General features: G+C 33.3%; 6 protein-coding genes across 8 annotated transcripts; 1 reads left to right on the top strand and 5 right to left on the bottom strand.

Moving 5' to 3' along the window:
- Positions 1-3308: 3308 nt before the first annotated feature.
- Positions 3309-4656, bottom strand: LOC108834434 (RING-H2 finger protein ATL54). Its single transcript, XM_018607770.2, has one exon. The coding sequence runs from the start codon at positions 4526-4528 to the stop codon at positions 3566-3568; it is 963 nt and encodes a 320-aa protein (XP_018463272.2). The 5' UTR covers positions 4529-4656; the 3' UTR covers positions 3309-3565.
- Positions 4657-6195: 1539 nt separating this feature from the next.
- On the bottom strand, positions 6196-6729 carry LOC108821824 (uncharacterized). The gene has a single exon (XM_018594817.2). The coding sequence runs from the start codon at positions 6541-6543 to the stop codon at positions 6256-6258; it is 288 nt and encodes a 95-aa protein (XP_018450319.1). The 5' UTR covers positions 6544-6729; the 3' UTR covers positions 6196-6255.
- A 348-nt stretch (positions 6730-7077) lies between these two features.
- LOC108830147 (uncharacterized) lies at positions 7078-7897 on the bottom strand. Its single transcript, XM_018603748.2, has 2 exons — positions 7456-7897; positions 7078-7367 (listed from the first exon to the last, which is right to left on the bottom strand). The coding sequence occupies exons 1-2, from the start codon at positions 7775-7777 to the stop codon at positions 7339-7341; spliced, it is 351 nt and encodes a 116-aa protein (XP_018459250.2). The 5' UTR covers positions 7778-7897; the 3' UTR covers positions 7078-7338.
- A 1023-nt stretch (positions 7898-8920) lies between these two features.
- LOC108821678 (uncharacterized) lies at positions 8921-9748 on the bottom strand. The gene is made up of 2 exons (XM_018594669.2): positions 9288-9748; positions 8921-9127 (listed from the first exon to the last, which is right to left on the bottom strand). Exons 1-2 carry the CDS (start codon positions 9607-9609, stop codon positions 9105-9107), a joined length of 345 nt encoding a protein of 114 aa, XP_018450171.1. The 5' UTR covers positions 9610-9748; the 3' UTR covers positions 8921-9104.
- A 162-nt stretch (positions 9749-9910) lies between these two features.
- On the bottom strand, positions 9911-11518 carry LOC108830138 (copper-transporting ATPase PAA1, chloroplastic). Of its 3 annotated transcripts, none has more exons than XR_001946144.2 (5): positions 10965-11518; positions 10842-10895; positions 10589-10742; positions 10216-10306; positions 9911-10142 (listed from the first exon to the last, which is right to left on the bottom strand). XR_001946144.2 is itself a non-coding variant. In XM_018603740.2 (5 exons), exons 1-4 carry the CDS (start codon positions 11379-11381, stop codon positions 10266-10268), a joined length of 666 nt encoding a protein of 221 aa, XP_018459242.2. In that variant the 5' UTR covers positions 11382-11517; the 3' UTR covers positions 9911-10142; positions 10226-10265. The 3 variants fall into 3 exon arrangements, 2 of the variants coding, with proteins under 2 accessions (XP_018459242.2, XP_056847767.1); XM_018603740.2 differs by having other exon boundaries at positions 10226-10306; positions 10965-11517; XM_056991787.1 differs by lacking the exon at positions 10216-10306.
- Positions 11519-13312: 1794 nt separating this feature from the next.
- Positions 13313-14402, top strand: LOC108830156 (transcription factor MYB54-like). The gene is made up of 2 exons (XM_018603756.2): positions 13313-13602; positions 13708-14402. Exons 1-2 carry the CDS (start codon positions 13446-13448, stop codon positions 14292-14294), a joined length of 744 nt encoding a protein of 247 aa, XP_018459258.2. The 5' UTR covers positions 13313-13445; the 3' UTR covers positions 14295-14402.
- Positions 14403-15891: the final 1489 nt, after the last annotated feature.

Here is a 15891-nt window from a genome sequence, read left to right as displayed (position 1 = left end):
CCGGATCTACTCCAAAAAATATAATATACTAGTGATTTTCCGGCGCTACGCGCCGAATTCGTATGTTATACTTTTACATAAATTTATAAATTATTATATGGTCATAACAAATAAAATATGTTAAATATGAAATAAAAATATATTAAAAATGATCCTTTCTGATTTTTTTTATAGTGGTTAGTGACCGTAGTGCATTACTTTATTTGAAGTTGTTTAGTTCAAAGTGTAATAGCATAAGTGATTGTTACTAATCAATTTAATAAAAATAGAATAAAGAACCGATAGTCATAACAAAATTAATTTAGCTGGAATTTAAACATAAAACAAAGTTGATGTTTTATATAGAGAACATACTTATAATATTAATTATTAAAATAACTATATATGAACTATAAAACTTTTACTAATATATTTGGTTCAAATAATAGAAAGATGGAATACGTTTCAAATTTTATAAATTTTATAAAAAATAAGGGTGAAGTGTCAATTTTTGGTAAAATAATTGGTGAGTATCTAATATATATTTTTAAAATTACCATGTTGACTTTTAAAATATAGAGGTGCGAATTGTATGTGTTACTTTGGTTTTAAGGTCTCTCAAAAAATGTATCTTAAAATAAAAAACATGAAATTATTTTCTATATTAGTTTTTGTTATAATGGAAGATTTTGTGTGTGTTCATAACAAAATTCTTGTTTGTCCACCCTTATTTAGAATATCAATGAATCTTAATATGAATCTAAATATGTTTTTTATCTAAAAACTATAAATGGTTCCTAAACTCCTCTATTTAATGGACAACTTCTATTTTAACCGGAATTGAACAATTTCACCAAATCTTCCTAGTAAAAAGTCAATTTGTTAATTAGTAAATGAGATGTTAGCATCTATAACGATCATGAGAAAGACAATTTCTAACTATCTGTGACATTCCGGCTTGCTGACTTGTTGCATTTAGTAATGGTCTTGACAGTAAATGGTTAGTGTGGTGTAAATAATTAATGGTGAGGGTGGTGTGTGGTTTACATCAATTTTAAATAATTTTAGCAACCAGACAACATTTTTAATTTTTTTAGATTGGAAGTAATGATTCTTTTTTTAGTTAAGTTTTAAGAGTATATTATTCATGTTCACGGTTTTTAAAATGTAAACATGGATAGCATGCATCAGGGAAGTTATTGGTTTCCTTGCACAGTGTAACATGGAAAGATACCATAGAGTTTATGTGTCAATACCAATAGACTAAATGTTAGTCTTTTGGACTTGAATCGCCATCAATTACTAAACATTATTAGAGTGAGATGAGTGAAATTTCTAGATTGATTATATGACGGTTACGTCGATTGCGTTAAAGAAGGAGAATCGTAGAGGCTTCATTCTCCATCGTCAACATCAAATACAAAAACCCCTATAAACCAGTGTTTTGACACTCGACCCAGACATTGAACCGGACGATTTACCGGGTCTCTGGATCATTGGATCAACCGTGGGTGAACCGCGGTTTAGTAAATGAATTAGTTTTATTATATAATAATATATTAGCTATGAAAATAAATATATAAAAACTAAATTTAATGTTTTTAAATGTTTTCAAACATAAAAGTAATAGTTTGGATATGTATCTATTTTGTGTTTAAATTTTTTTGAAAATATTTAACTTTAGTTTCCATTTTTGTATTTTTATTTGACATACAAAATATTAAAAAGTAGTTTAAAGTATATAAAAAATATGTAACATAAGAGTTATGAAATCTAAAAAAAGATCAAGATATAAACTAACACATAATCACAATTAACACCAAAATACATTAAGTAAAGTTGAGAAAAGATTTTAATTATTAAATGGAGAATGTCACATGGCATTCCCCCCCCCCCCCCCAAGGAGATAAAAAAAACCAACTTTATTAGTATAGATTTGGGATATCTTGATTTAGAACTGAATGGTAAAACTTTTGATCTTAATATCTTGATTTTTAAGTTTGGATATCCAAATACAGATTTTACAATATACTATATTTTAATTCTGTTAGTAAATATATCTGAAATGTTAGTATGTATACGTAAATTAGTTTTATAATATTATATTTTAATTTTAATAATATTATACATATATAATTTATAAATCTTATATGAATATCTAATTTATGCATTATTTTTTTAAAAAATAGTATTTAAAAAAATATTTTAAAAATACTTTTATGGATCCAAATTGAATATCCACAAATAGCATAATTTCTAAATAGATATCTAAAATTCAGATATCTAGATTTTACGGATTAGAATCTGAATATCGAATCCATGGATCTGGATCCGATATCAAATTTCTCGGATATCCAGATTTCTTTCATCCCTATCAATTATACATTGCCCAAGGAAATATCACCGGGTTCCATGCGCGACGCGTCGCTGAAGCTCAGATGTAGCCTCCCTAAGAAGGCATTTTATGGGTTTTGATCAACAAAAGGTGTCTACTGATATCTTTTTGTCTTTTTTTATTTTTCTTTTTATCCTCAAGTACTAATCCTCGGATATGAGGCTGTTTGTACTTGGAGCCTTTGAGACCTTTAAATGCATTATACAAAACAGTGTAAAAAATAATAATTTTAAGGAAATTTGCTATTGTCAAGGATTCATAATTTGAATTAAGCAAATGGTAATTTACTAAGAGTTCTATGTGATAGTGATCTGATGGGTGTACAAGAAGACCAGTTTTTTTTTTGTGTTTCCAGATTATGAGTTTAAAAGGTTGAGAGAGTTTCCAAGATTTTTATTTAAAAAATATCAGCTTAACATTTCTCTGTTTATAAGTCTTGGTTGGTGTGTGCCATTTTATATGTAAAAACAGCCTGACGGTTATAGAGAGAAAGAAAACATTGTAAGCAGATGACAAAATTATCCTCAATTTCACATGAGTAGAGCTGTTTCTACTTTAAATGAAGTTCAGGGTCTATATATTTCTTTCTATATTTTTATCTTTTGAGTAAAGGGTGAACATTTTTGATGTTTAGGATAGTTTCAAGTTCCAGAAGAAATTGTCTTTTTGTCACCTAACTCCATACATCAACTTAAGTGGATTCAGTTTGGTGAACACCCTGAAGAGTTGATTAATTCAAATTTATCTGATTTAGAAACTATTTTGATAGTGCACAAAAAAAAAGAGAGACTATTTTGTTAACAAAATAGTTAACTTAGCTGAGTACAAATGTTTATAAAGAGTTCTCATTCTCTAACAAAGAAAACACAACTGAATATGTAGTTTACTTTTAAAAATCAAGATCAGTTGTTCAAGAACGCCAAAAAGAGTAGCATTCAAAATGAAACCTTTGGTATATATATTAATACTTATCAACTTACAACCTGTTGTATCTAAAGCAAAGTATAAGCTGTGAGAACTCTTTTAACTTGACAAGCGTAGCAGCTTTGATAAACAATATGCAGTAGGATCATCCTCTTTATATCACCTTAAATACATATAATCTACCTTATTTTTCTTATTTTGATTTTCTTTCAAAAAAGAATATACTACATTTGTAGATGTCTTCAAGAAGCCTATATAGAGCTCTTACTACTTACCATTGTAAGAGATAGACCTCTTCAAGAAAGTTGACCTCCCAACAACAGAAGATCCAGAATTGCCTCTCTTCAACTTCTCTTTTCCTCTACCAGCAGCAACAACTTCACTTACCCTTAAACCCGATATCGAGCTAAAAGACACTGACCTCCTCACTAGCTGCAACGACTTATCTTCTTCTTCTTCATCACTAACAACAATACTAAAAAACTCTTCAGCTTCTTCCTCATCACCTCTCTCGGTTTCTTCATTGAGTTCTCCACTTTCCTCCTCCGGTATCCTCACAAGGACCTCCTCAACATCGTCACCACTATCATCATCACTTACCGCGACAACGGGAGCACGACAGACCGGGCAATTGGTATGTGATCTAAGCCAAGTATCAATACAAGGAACATGAAAAGCATGTCTACACTTTGGTAACAATCTAAGCGTCTCTTCTTCTTCGAACTCGCTTAAACAAACCGAACAATCTGTACCTTCCACCACACCATCTTGTTTGCTATACTTACAAACTTTGATCGAGCTTATAACCGTTGGATTCAAACCGATGGTTCTTATATGCCAAACCGGATGATCAACAATAACCGGTGACGGTCCATCAAAGTCCCAGTTTCTAGCTTCCTCCATGCTCCATCTTCTTGATATAGCTATCGATCTTCTCCTCCTGTTGTACCATTTGAAACAGAGAACGAGTAGAGTAAGGAGAAACAGAGTTGTGATGATGGAGGAAGTTGAGATGATCAAGATCCTTTTCACGTTTTCGTCTATGTAGTGGTGGATCACTGGAGGTGGAGAAAGATCTGTATCTAGGTAGTTCTCGCAGATGGAAAGACAGTCTTTAGAACAAATGGGTCCACAAACTCCTAAAGTTGCGAGTTCTTCTTTGCAAACCAAACAGTCCGTGTCCGTGATGTTGGTCATATCCTTCGACAGAAACCTGTGAAGGATGCTCATGATTCTTGCTTCAAGATCATCAATAAGCTAGAGAGAGAGGGGAAAAGAGAAGAGACGATGAGAGTCTTCGTCTTTGTTTTCTCTTTTGCTTTCTTTCTTTCTTTAGAATCAAGTTTAGTCAACAAAAGTAGGTTGGCTGTATATATCATTTTTTTTTTTTGAAAAGTATATCATCTTAATTTCTTTTCTTTTTGCAGAAAAAGGCTTATATCATCTTAATTTCACGAGATAATTTATTTCCTTTTGTGTAGTAATTTTAAAATACACGTTTCGGAATAGAAAAAAAGCCAAGTAACAAAAAATAATCGATTAACAAAAGGAAATAAATTTCAAAAGTTCAAAATAAAGGTCTCATCATTAAATATTTTGGTAAAGAAATTTTTTTTGAAAAACAAGCATATTCCTCACGAAGTCAGTGTAAAATTAAATTGTATTGATTATGATTTGGATGTGTTAGGGATAGTTGTTGACTTATCCGCGTGGTGTGGTGTTTTGGTATAGTGAAGCTTAAAAACTTGGCAAAATGTTTTTGACTAAAATGGTTGTAAGAGATTGGTGAACAATTCTATAGTGATATCTGTGTACACCATTAAAAGTCCCTCAGCTTGTCCCCACCACACAACAAACCGCGTCTACTGCTTGAGTTTTGTCTGTTCAATATCTTTAGACTTTATGAATAAACCCGGCTATTTACATAAATTTCTACATAACGAGATTTATTTTTGGAAAATAATTATGGTTTTGTAAATGTGTGTTCTAGCCAAATATACATAGTGGTTGGAAAAATAAGAAAGTAACCATATGCATAGCTGTGAAAAACTGATGAGAGAGAATATAATTACATTTATATTTTTATTTCTTAAATTTCTTAAATATAATAAAAATTAAAACAACATAATTGCGTCTTACATAAAATTAAATTAAACTAGACTATATAAATCTGCATATAGTTTATAGAATATATATTTTAAATCTGATTTATAGAATATGATAAAAAATTTGTAAAAGTATATGTTTGTTTCAGAATTTTCAAAAATATGCTATGTAACATTTATGTTTTTAATAAAAAAAATTGAAAACTGAATAATTGTTTTAACAAAACTGAAAGCAACTGATGTGTGTATATAAAGAAAACAAAAATACCACTAATGATGTGTGTACATAAAAGGGCAAATTGGCAAATTATTACATAATGTATATACATCTCGAAATTTTGATATTGAGCTAATTAGCTCTATGATGTATTCTATCCATGAAATTGTTATGTACATCTGGTTAAGTATATTTTTTTGTGCTATAGGATCAAATTTGCTTTTGTAAAAAGGTATCATAGCAAAGAAAATATAAAATTGTTTTCCCTGATGTAAGAGCAATTGTGAGCATCTGCTCGGTCGGTTGTACACATATGTAAACATGTGGTGGCAAAGTTAAGATTCTTTGTGGTGTATCATAAATCGAGATATAACCTTTTTTTATTGAGCTTAACGCTCCGTTTGTTTCTGTTCACAGATTCTACTAAACAAAATAAGATTTTAACCGATAGACCAACTCATCGGCAAATTACTTTCAAAAATTGATATAATTTATTTGAAACTTATGAATGTTAACAATGGTTCCAAGTTGAAGCTGTGGTGGGCCTAGTTATGCTTGTGTGGCTAAAAAAGTCATATAGTGACGCACATTCGAATAGGAACATGAATACAAGAATACAATAGGAATTAGAAGATTTAAAATCTAACGGTGGTGGGACCAAAGCAGCTAAGCCCCATAGCTTTCTCAAAGGACTTGGTCCTGTGCTGTTTGGATCTGATTACATCAGCCGACGAAGAAGAAGACGCAGGAGGAGGAGGAGGAGAGGAGCGAGATGGGATAATGATGGTACGGACGTGAGCCACTGCGTTTTTGTGGAGTAAACGGAGAGGGTAGTTCCAGCGAGCAACGCCTTGGTCCTTGAGCACTTCCACCACTGCGATCACAGTCGCCACCGTCCACGAAGCTTTCTTTCCGGCGTTCATCTTTTTTATATATCTCTTTTAAGTTTTAAAATTGTATATTATCTTTAGCTCTGAAATATTAATGTGTTTGGAGGCTTTCGTGGAGCGTTGCGTTTATAAAGGTGAGAACTGAGGACCGAGAAAGTGGTACATAACGTAAACCATAGGCTGAAGAAGCCGCAAGTATTGTTATAATCGTGGGAGCTAGTGGTTTTGTTATTAATCCGTCGTCAAATTTAACCTGTGGGCTTGAGTTCATCGTTTATATTTACTTTTTCAGTCATAAAGTAATAAAGTAATTCATAATATGTACTATAGTGTTTCTTTTTTATCTGGAACAGATGTACTGCATTATGTTAGCCTAAAGATGATAGAATAAAATTAGTTGTTGGATTATAAATTCTGGTTGAGAAATTAAAGCCTAATAAAACGTTCCTTAAAATCTAGAATATATATAGTAAATACTAATTAGTGTTGCCGTTTTGAAAGTTTAGATTGAAGTTAAGCAGCAAACTGATCAGATTAAAAGTTAAGTAGTACTAACTGGAATAGATGTAGGAAATGAGTTATATTATATATATAGTTCAGACTTTATTTTTAGTTTTCAATCAAAAACCTAAACACATTATAATTATCTGATTTTAATGCTCACAAATTATTACCGTCTTATTATCTTCTGACCATGACCTCCATTTTGATTTACATAAACTTATTACACGACACAAATCCTCACATCATAATCATTATTCAAACATTAATACATCATATCATGTTCTTATAGCAAATCCAGGTTCTGTTGGTACATATCCTTCCTCTTCAACTAAGCCGCGCCGGAATGGTGTAACCTAATAGATACAAATCCAAAAATGTTATATGCTTGCAAATACAAAACGAAATAATAAGATATTAAAGAAAGATAAAAAGGGTACTTACTTCCACATTTATAACCAGATGGAATCTTCTTGCCGCAAGAACGAGCAACGTAAACAACTTTGTCCATATCAATATAGTTAGTAACATCCCTTGAAACGTAGCGGCAAGCACAAGGTACGTCGATAGGACGGATTAGAGCACAACATGACCGAGACGGCGGCGGAGAATTTGGTCCGGCGTTGCTGACGTAGCGTTGACACTCATTCATCAGCCCCGACACGTTAGCTCCACAGAACTGAGCTGTTGCCACGTTGACATTGTCGGAACCGATCATGAACAAAGCTATTGCTACAACCATGATAATTATTCTTCCAGTTGCCATCTTTTTGTGTCGTTGTTTCTCTTTGTCAACGGTTTGTAATGAAATCTATATTGTGCATGTTTGGTCTGACGATAGATTTGTATATATAGCATAACGTTAATGCTCTGATTAGTTTTTAGCAAACACATTTTTAGTTAGTAGTGGAGAGCAGAAGGGGAGGGAGTGCTCTATTTTAATGTTATCTTTGCTTAATTTTCATATAATCATAACAAGTTGTGGTGCGTTGTGTTGTTGTTGTTGGTGGGAATGTTTCGTGGCAGTTTCTGAATGAGGTTCCAACTTATATAGTGGAGTGGTTGATCTTGCGCTTAGCGTCAGCATGAAAGTGTAACGTGTCTAAGATACATCTGGTTTGGTTTGGTTTGATTTGGTTTGGAATCCACATACAAAAGTTTCTCAAGGATCAAGCCACGAGAGTTAGGCTCCATAACCGAAATACCAAACCGAACCAAACAAAAAGGAATTGGTTTGGATTCTATTAATTATCCAAACGAATTTTATATATTTCGAATTAAAAAAAAAAAGAAATCGAACTGAAATGAACCAACTAGATAGATATTCCAATTTCTATAATATAATTTATATATTTATAAACATTAACTATATTTAATTACAAAATAATCAAATAAATAAAATATTATTTATAAATTGAAATATTAAAAACCTAAATTGTCATAATATTTTTATGCAAAAATTAGAATTATTCGAATAATTCGTTTTTATTTGAAAATCTAAAAATATGACATTTAATCTAAAAATTCAGTTTTTAATCTTTTAACTTGAATTAATCGAAAACAAACTGGAACCGAATAGTATCAAAATTATCTCGGATATTAATCGGCTCCTAATTTTATTATCCGAGTCAAACCGAGAACCAAAAAACCAAACTGAAACAAATTTTCTAAATATCCAAACATATCCTAAACTTCTAAAATTGAAGAACTAAACCGGAACCAAGAACTGAATGGCCAGGGCTACCACAGGCCATTTAACCCTATTTTGGGACTTCGATGGTAACTGATCGAACAAAACTCGAAGTAATTGTAACTGGAATACTTGTAGGGAATGAGTTATAATCAGACCTTTGTTTTTAGTTTTCCGTATGAATCAAAAACATAAGCCCACTGTAATTATCTGGTTGAATGCTCACAAACTATGACCATCCTATTACCTTCCAACCACGACCTCCATTTTGATTTACATAAACTTATTACAAGACCCAAATCCTGACATCATAATCATCATCGTCATTACTAAAACATAAATACATCTTATTAAAATTTTGTATAGCAACTCAAGTTCTGTTGGCATATATCCTTCTCTTTAACTAAGCCGCCGAAATGGTGTAACCTAATAGATTCAAATCCAAATGATGACATACGGTTACAAATAAGAAACGAATCATAAGATTTATATCGTGTGTTAATAAATTTGGTTCAAATAGTAAACATAAATATAAAAATGGTACTTTTTTTTTGTTGAGAAAACGCATAATAAAAGTGGTACTTACTTCCACATTTATAGCCAGAACGAATCTTCTTGCCACAAAAACGAGCAATGTAAATCACTTTGTCCATATCAATAAAGTTCATAACATCCCTGGACACGTAGCGGCAAGCACACGGTACATCGACAGGAGGGATCAGAGCACAACAAGACCGAGACGGCGGCGGAGAATTTGGTCCGGCGTTGCTAACGTAACGTTGACACTCATTCAACAGTCCCGACAGGTTAGCTCCACACAACTGAGCTGTCGCCATGTTGACATTGTCGGAACCTATCATGAAGAAAGCTATTGCTACAACCATTACAGTTATCATTCCACTTCCCATCTTTTCTTTGTTTCAACGGTTTGTAATGAAATCTATGTCGTGTATGTTTTGGTCTGGCGATAGATTTGTTTATATAGCATAACGTTAACGCCATGCTTAGTTTTTTCAGTAGCATCTTTTTGGTTAGTAGTGCAGAGCACAAGAGTAGGGAGTGCTCTATGTTAAGGGTTGGCAGTTTGTTACAAACAGTTTATATACTTGGCACTATTTCCACCCTATACTAATATCTTCCGTCCTATTTCACCCCAAACTTTTGACCTCACTATTTTACATCTCAAAAAGTTTGGCTTCTTTACCAAACTATACAAACTTTTTTTTTTTATTTAAAAAATACTCAAATTCAATTAACCTAGTTAGAACAAGATTATGATGTCTGGTCCAGAGAAGGAATGAATTCAGTGGAAAACATAAGATAAATACATGGCCTTATATATCACAAATGATACTGACAACAAATTCTTCATAAACGGTGCCACAAGAACCAGAAACCTATGTCTACAATCCATTCCTCACTAGCAGCTGCTCTTAATCACCTGTTAAAGGATATGTAAGTTAGCATATACTTAATCAGCTGATCGAATCAACAATTCAACAATTTTCACACACAGAACATTACTATATCTTTAGTGATGCTGCTGGCGAAATTTTTCCTGCTGTCAAGGTGCAAATTCTCCAGCAATATCTTCAGGAACTTCATCTACCAAACCGGTATCCACCAGATTGACAAAAAAAAAGATGATGAGACTTGTGCTTTCACTTCCAATTAATTAGCATTATTAAAACACTAAATCTAAAGGCCCCTTATTTCCAAATAAAATTAATCAGAGGCTAAACCAATTCACAGGACTCTCTACTAAAGTTCAACAATGGTATTAATCTTTGTATCATGCAGTCATCTTTGTATTTCCAAATGAACCTTATTTCTAGAAGAAACGCGAGAAGTATTAGATAATATTAACAAGAGACTGCACCCTCTCACCTCGAGGAGTAGACTGAAAACCACAGTTACTGAGATGATTCGCAAGGGTCTCCCCTAAAGTCTTTTGCCAGTCAGGTACACTTCTGGCTTCAGGTACAGGCCACACTATAGCTGTCTCTGTGGTGAGGTTAACACTAGCAGAAGCAACTTGTGGCTATAATGCAAAAAGACAAGAAAATCTAAATAAAAAAAAATTATAAATTATTTCTAAAGACCATAACAAAACACACGAGTTTGGTCTGAAAGGGCGTACTTGGCTTTCCAGGATCTTCTTCACGCTTGCTGAACAACCACCACATGTCATCCCCTTCATTTCATTAGAACATTAACAGTAAGTGAATCTGAAATCATCAATATCATTTAAGAGAGAACGTACTCCGACACTGAGAACAATGATGTCTGAAGACGGAACAGAGACGCCATCACCTGCTCCAGCACCCAACTTCGACTTTGAATCACCACTATCCGATCCTCCTCCGCCGCCTCCACCGCTTCTTCCGCCGCTATAACCGCCGAATCCAGCACCGCCACCACTGAAGGACGGAGATGAGCTGGACAAACACTGCAGACGGCGCCCGTTCACCGGCGAACCAGCAGCTCCCAAGCTTCTCAACGCGGAGGAATAACAAAGCGAATTCGAAGATGAGGTGTTTGGTCGGCTGGCGTGAGAGCCACCGAGACGGCCAACGTGGAGGTGCCTGGCGCCGGAAAAGTGGCGAGGCAATGAAGGACCGGTAGTTCTGGCCGTCGGTATTGCCGAAGCCGTTGAGAGAGCGGCGAGTGTAGACTCCATGGATGGAAGTGGTTCCTGAGAGTCTCGTTATCTTTTCTTTTCACCACGTTTTCACGAGCCTGTCTTTGTTTTAGTTTACTTCTTCTAGATGTGTGGTGTCAGGCTGAAACTTGTCGAAACATACTCTTGTTTTCGTACAACTTGTAATGATTTGTCAAAGTATAACTGCCTATGTAGCCCTTGGGATTCATAATTGCAGACCCAAACCAAACCGAAATTTTTGGTTTTCAGTTCAGAACCGGTTCAGTTCGGTAAAGTCTTGCAAAAAATCAGTTGTGGTTCAGTTCGGTAGTTGGTTAAATTCGGTTTTCCAAAATAATTCTTTAAAAAAATAAATTAGAACAAAACCAAACCAAACTAACCAAAATTAACCGATTTCTGAATTTTATGAAAATGTAAATCGACAATTAAACAAAAAAAAATATCAGTTAGTTTTTGATAATTATTTAAAAATCAAAATTTAGCAAACCGAATCGGACCAGATTGTTTGGTTCGGTTTGGTGAGATTGTGGCCAACCAAACTAACTGGAACCCAAAATACAAGACGCGAATAAACCTAAAAACCGCAGACTTACAATTATGCCGTTACGGATTTTAACTGATTTACCGGTTTATTAAGCCAAGCCACCTCATATTAACATCCAACACACAAAAAACAAACAGTGTATGCGGTCTGGTTTCACGTGATGTTCTCATCACAACATCTGGTGGTCTCTTTGACAACTTGTACGAGAAAATAATTGTTTCAATAGTTTGCTGGTCACTGGAACAGAGTTTGGAACCTCAGGTGCTCAATGTCTTCAACTAAACTATTATTACATGAATGTTACAGAGGTGGTAAACTTGATGCTATTAATATCATCATTTCAGTTGTGAATACTGTCTCTTATCTAATATGCATATTCCTCGGCCACTGAAAATAAAGAGAGATGTTATAATACACATCAACATGTTTTTAGTATATATGTGACTGAGACGATGGACAATGTGGAGAGTAAGGCGTCCAATACAAGCGACTCTTGGTAACATCAATACATCATCTTGACTCAGAATTCATGTGACCTTATCATAGCTGAGCCTCTGAAGTTTCAGTTTCTACAGATTCAAACATTTCACAATTACACGGGTGCTCAACTTTGGATCCACAACGCGGCACTAAAATTCAGACTTGGTTCAGACCGTATCATGCCACATTGAGAAACTGAACATCGTGTTTAATTATTTATATATTATGCTGTAATCGTAACATCTCAAACTATCAATAAGCAAAATACAGATAGCAAATTAGCAATAGTATACCAGATGGAAACATGTAATCTCAGAAACGTTTTAGCATACATAGAGAGGCAATGAAAGCGGGAAAACTTACTGAACCTTTTTAAAACTGTATATATAATAACTATACTGTATGAATTTATAGAAGGTTGTGTGCCCCCTGTTTTGACCATACTCATTTACTTGGTCAAAGTGAGATACTAAAACAAATATATGTCTTTAAAGATGGTACTCAACATGTGACATCTAAATCGGTTTCAAATCTATGTATGCATGTATGTATGAGTTGTAGATAAGAAGAAAAAATTATGCTAGAACTTCAAAGTTTAAAAGTTATAATTCTTTTTACTTTTAAAATTTTAATAATACATGTGATTTGTTTTTTTACAATCTTTTTACAGCTACTTGTATCTTTGAAAATACGAAACAAATCCCGTTTTTGTAATCAGAGGAATAAGATGGAATGCAATAATATAAAACATATTTTGGAAATATAATAAGAGAGATAATTTCTCAAGAAAATTAGATACATTGGAGATGAGTATAATAAGCATATTATATAGAAAAAGGAGAGGATGTCTTGTAAAAAGAATAAAAGTGACTTATCATCTATAACCCTAGAGAAGAGAACCAAGACCAACCCTCTCTTTTATATTCCTTTATATTTTTCTTTCTTATTTATGTCTTAGTTTTCATCATTTTTATCATTTCACCTTAGACTAGTCTGCCTTATTCTTCTTTCTTCGACAATTGCTCGGTTTGATGTAGGTGGAGATAGACATAGCATCCATGGAAATGTCTAGAGGAAGCAGCCTTGACAATAAGAAAATTAGTTTTCAGAGAGGTCACTGGAGACCTATAGAAGATGACCATCTCCGGCAACTCGTGGAACAATATGGTCCCAAGAACTGGAATTTCATAGCACAACATCTCTATGGAAGATCAGGTTATATATTCATATCTTCATCTTTTTCATATATGTATTTCTAATTAAAAAAACTGTAGTAGATCTAAGTGTTTTTGAAAATAATTGAGTGATATTGATTCATAGGGAAAAGCTGTAGATTGAGATGGTACAATCAACTTGATCCAAACATCACCAAGAAACCTTTCACCGAGGAAGAAGAAGAGAGACTTCTTCAAGCTCATCGGTTCCATGGGAATCGTTGGGCATCCATTGCCCGACTATTTCCTGGAAGGACGGATAACGCTGTCAAGAACCATTTCCATGTCATCATGGCTAGACGAAAACGTGAAAGCTCTTCTTCCACGGCCACTTCTACGTTAAACCAAAGTTGGCATAATATTTTGAGCCATAGTTCTAGTCTTACAAGACTAGATAGATTCCAGTTTGGGCTATGTACGTATCAAAATGATAAGAATCGCGGTCTCTGGCCTTACACTTTTGTTCCAGCACGTAAAGATGATCAGTTTGGATCATCATCTATCTCGAACAAAGACATTTATACTGAGAGAAGAAAGTCTAAAGTGTTGGTGGATCATCACAATTACGCATTACACGCAGGTAAACCAGATCACAAGAAGAACTCATCAAGTGAAGATGGACCATCCATGGGAGATAATGGGAAGAAAAATGTTACTTTCATTGATTTTCTTGGAGTTGGATTAGTTTCTTAGGATATACTATAACAACTCAGTGATTTCAAAAGTATCTATCATCAGGGTTAGGTATCATTTTCAGCCTTCTGCTTCCTTAAAATCTCATATGAAAATCAGTTACAACTCTCGTTTTCCATCCATCCTTGTATACATAATTACATATCATTTATTAGGTGTCTCTTTATATATGTATTTCACCTGCACTTGAATTGGTTACATACACATACATGTATGTGTGTCTTTATCGTTATTTTAATGCATGATTTGATGATTCGTACAGATTCATGTAACAAATCTGTATTTGTATATTATGAGCGTATTCATACACAAGGATATGCAAGTCTACTAATTTTATATATCACCAAATTGCTAACTAATTTATTGGGACTTGTAAAGCTTGAAGTTTGTGTATCTAAATGGGAGCTTGTATTAGAAAGCATATGTTTTACTCCCTCTGTTTCATAAATAAGTGTCACTCTAAGCTCATTTTCTTGTTACACAAAGAGTGTTATTTTATAATTTCAATGTAAATTATACTAACTTTCAGCTGAAAATTAATTGCAAACTGCATTGATTTTATAAATAATTTTATTTATCTAAAATGCTATTGGTCAAAGAGGTATAATTAATTACAATTTACATATATTTCAACAACTTTCTTAATCTGTGTGAAAAATATTACAACGACACTCTTTAAGAGACAGAGGGAGTATATGATATTTTTAATGCGTTAGTTACATTAAGACCGTCACTAGCTACACATTTATTTGCATGATGCTGGAGAAATGGATAAATCGTTTCTTCTTGCTGGCTTTACGGACGTGCTTAAAATCAATTTCTTAATATATTAGCTATTTCGATGTGATCATATAGTTTTTGCGACTGTGTGAAACAATATATAATCTGCGCACAATATTAAAACTAAAGGTATTTGGGTTTCATACGATTTGAGAGAGACATATACTTGGTAGTCGTCTAAAGCTATAATTCTAGTCACAAACAAAAAATTCACGAAACTACACTAATTCTAGTCGTCTAAAGCTATAATCTGCGCACAATATTAAGTTTTTTTTATTTGTTTCATTTTTGTATTTCTAGATAATATCCAAATTAGGGCTGGGCAAATAAACCGAACCCGAAAATCCAAACAGAATCCGACCCGATAAAAATGAATCCGAACCGATCCGAACCCGACATAAATACCGAATGGACCTTGTTTTTTGGTATTTCGGGTTATGGGTATTATCCGAACCGAACCCGAATCTAAATGGATATCCGATTAAACCCGAAACATTCAAAACCCTAGAAATATTTTATACCAAACATGATCTCAATTCCTAATATGTATTCAAAATACATTAAGATATATTGAACATCTAAAATACTTATGTATTACATAGAGGTTGGTGGTTCTATTACATGAAGGTTGATGGTTAAATGTGACTGTTGAATTTTGAAAAATTTGATTTAGATTTTGTATTCATCAAACAATGTTTCTCATTTCATGAGTTCGTAGTTTTCGTTTTATGATTTCATTCATTTGATTTTCTTTTTATCAATAAATATGTTTTCCTTTTGTTTGATTTTGAATGATCATGGTTGATGTTCGTTTCTT

The sequence above is a fragment of the Raphanus sativus genome, chromosome 8 (genome assembly GCF_000801105.2).
Source record: "Raphanus sativus cultivar WK10039 chromosome 8, ASM80110v3, whole genome shotgun sequence".
Lineage (NCBI taxonomy): Eukaryota > Viridiplantae > Streptophyta > Magnoliopsida > Brassicales > Brassicaceae > Raphanus > Raphanus sativus.
Note: the sequence above shows the minus strand (reverse complement) of the source record. Positions and strands in the feature narration are given on the sequence as shown.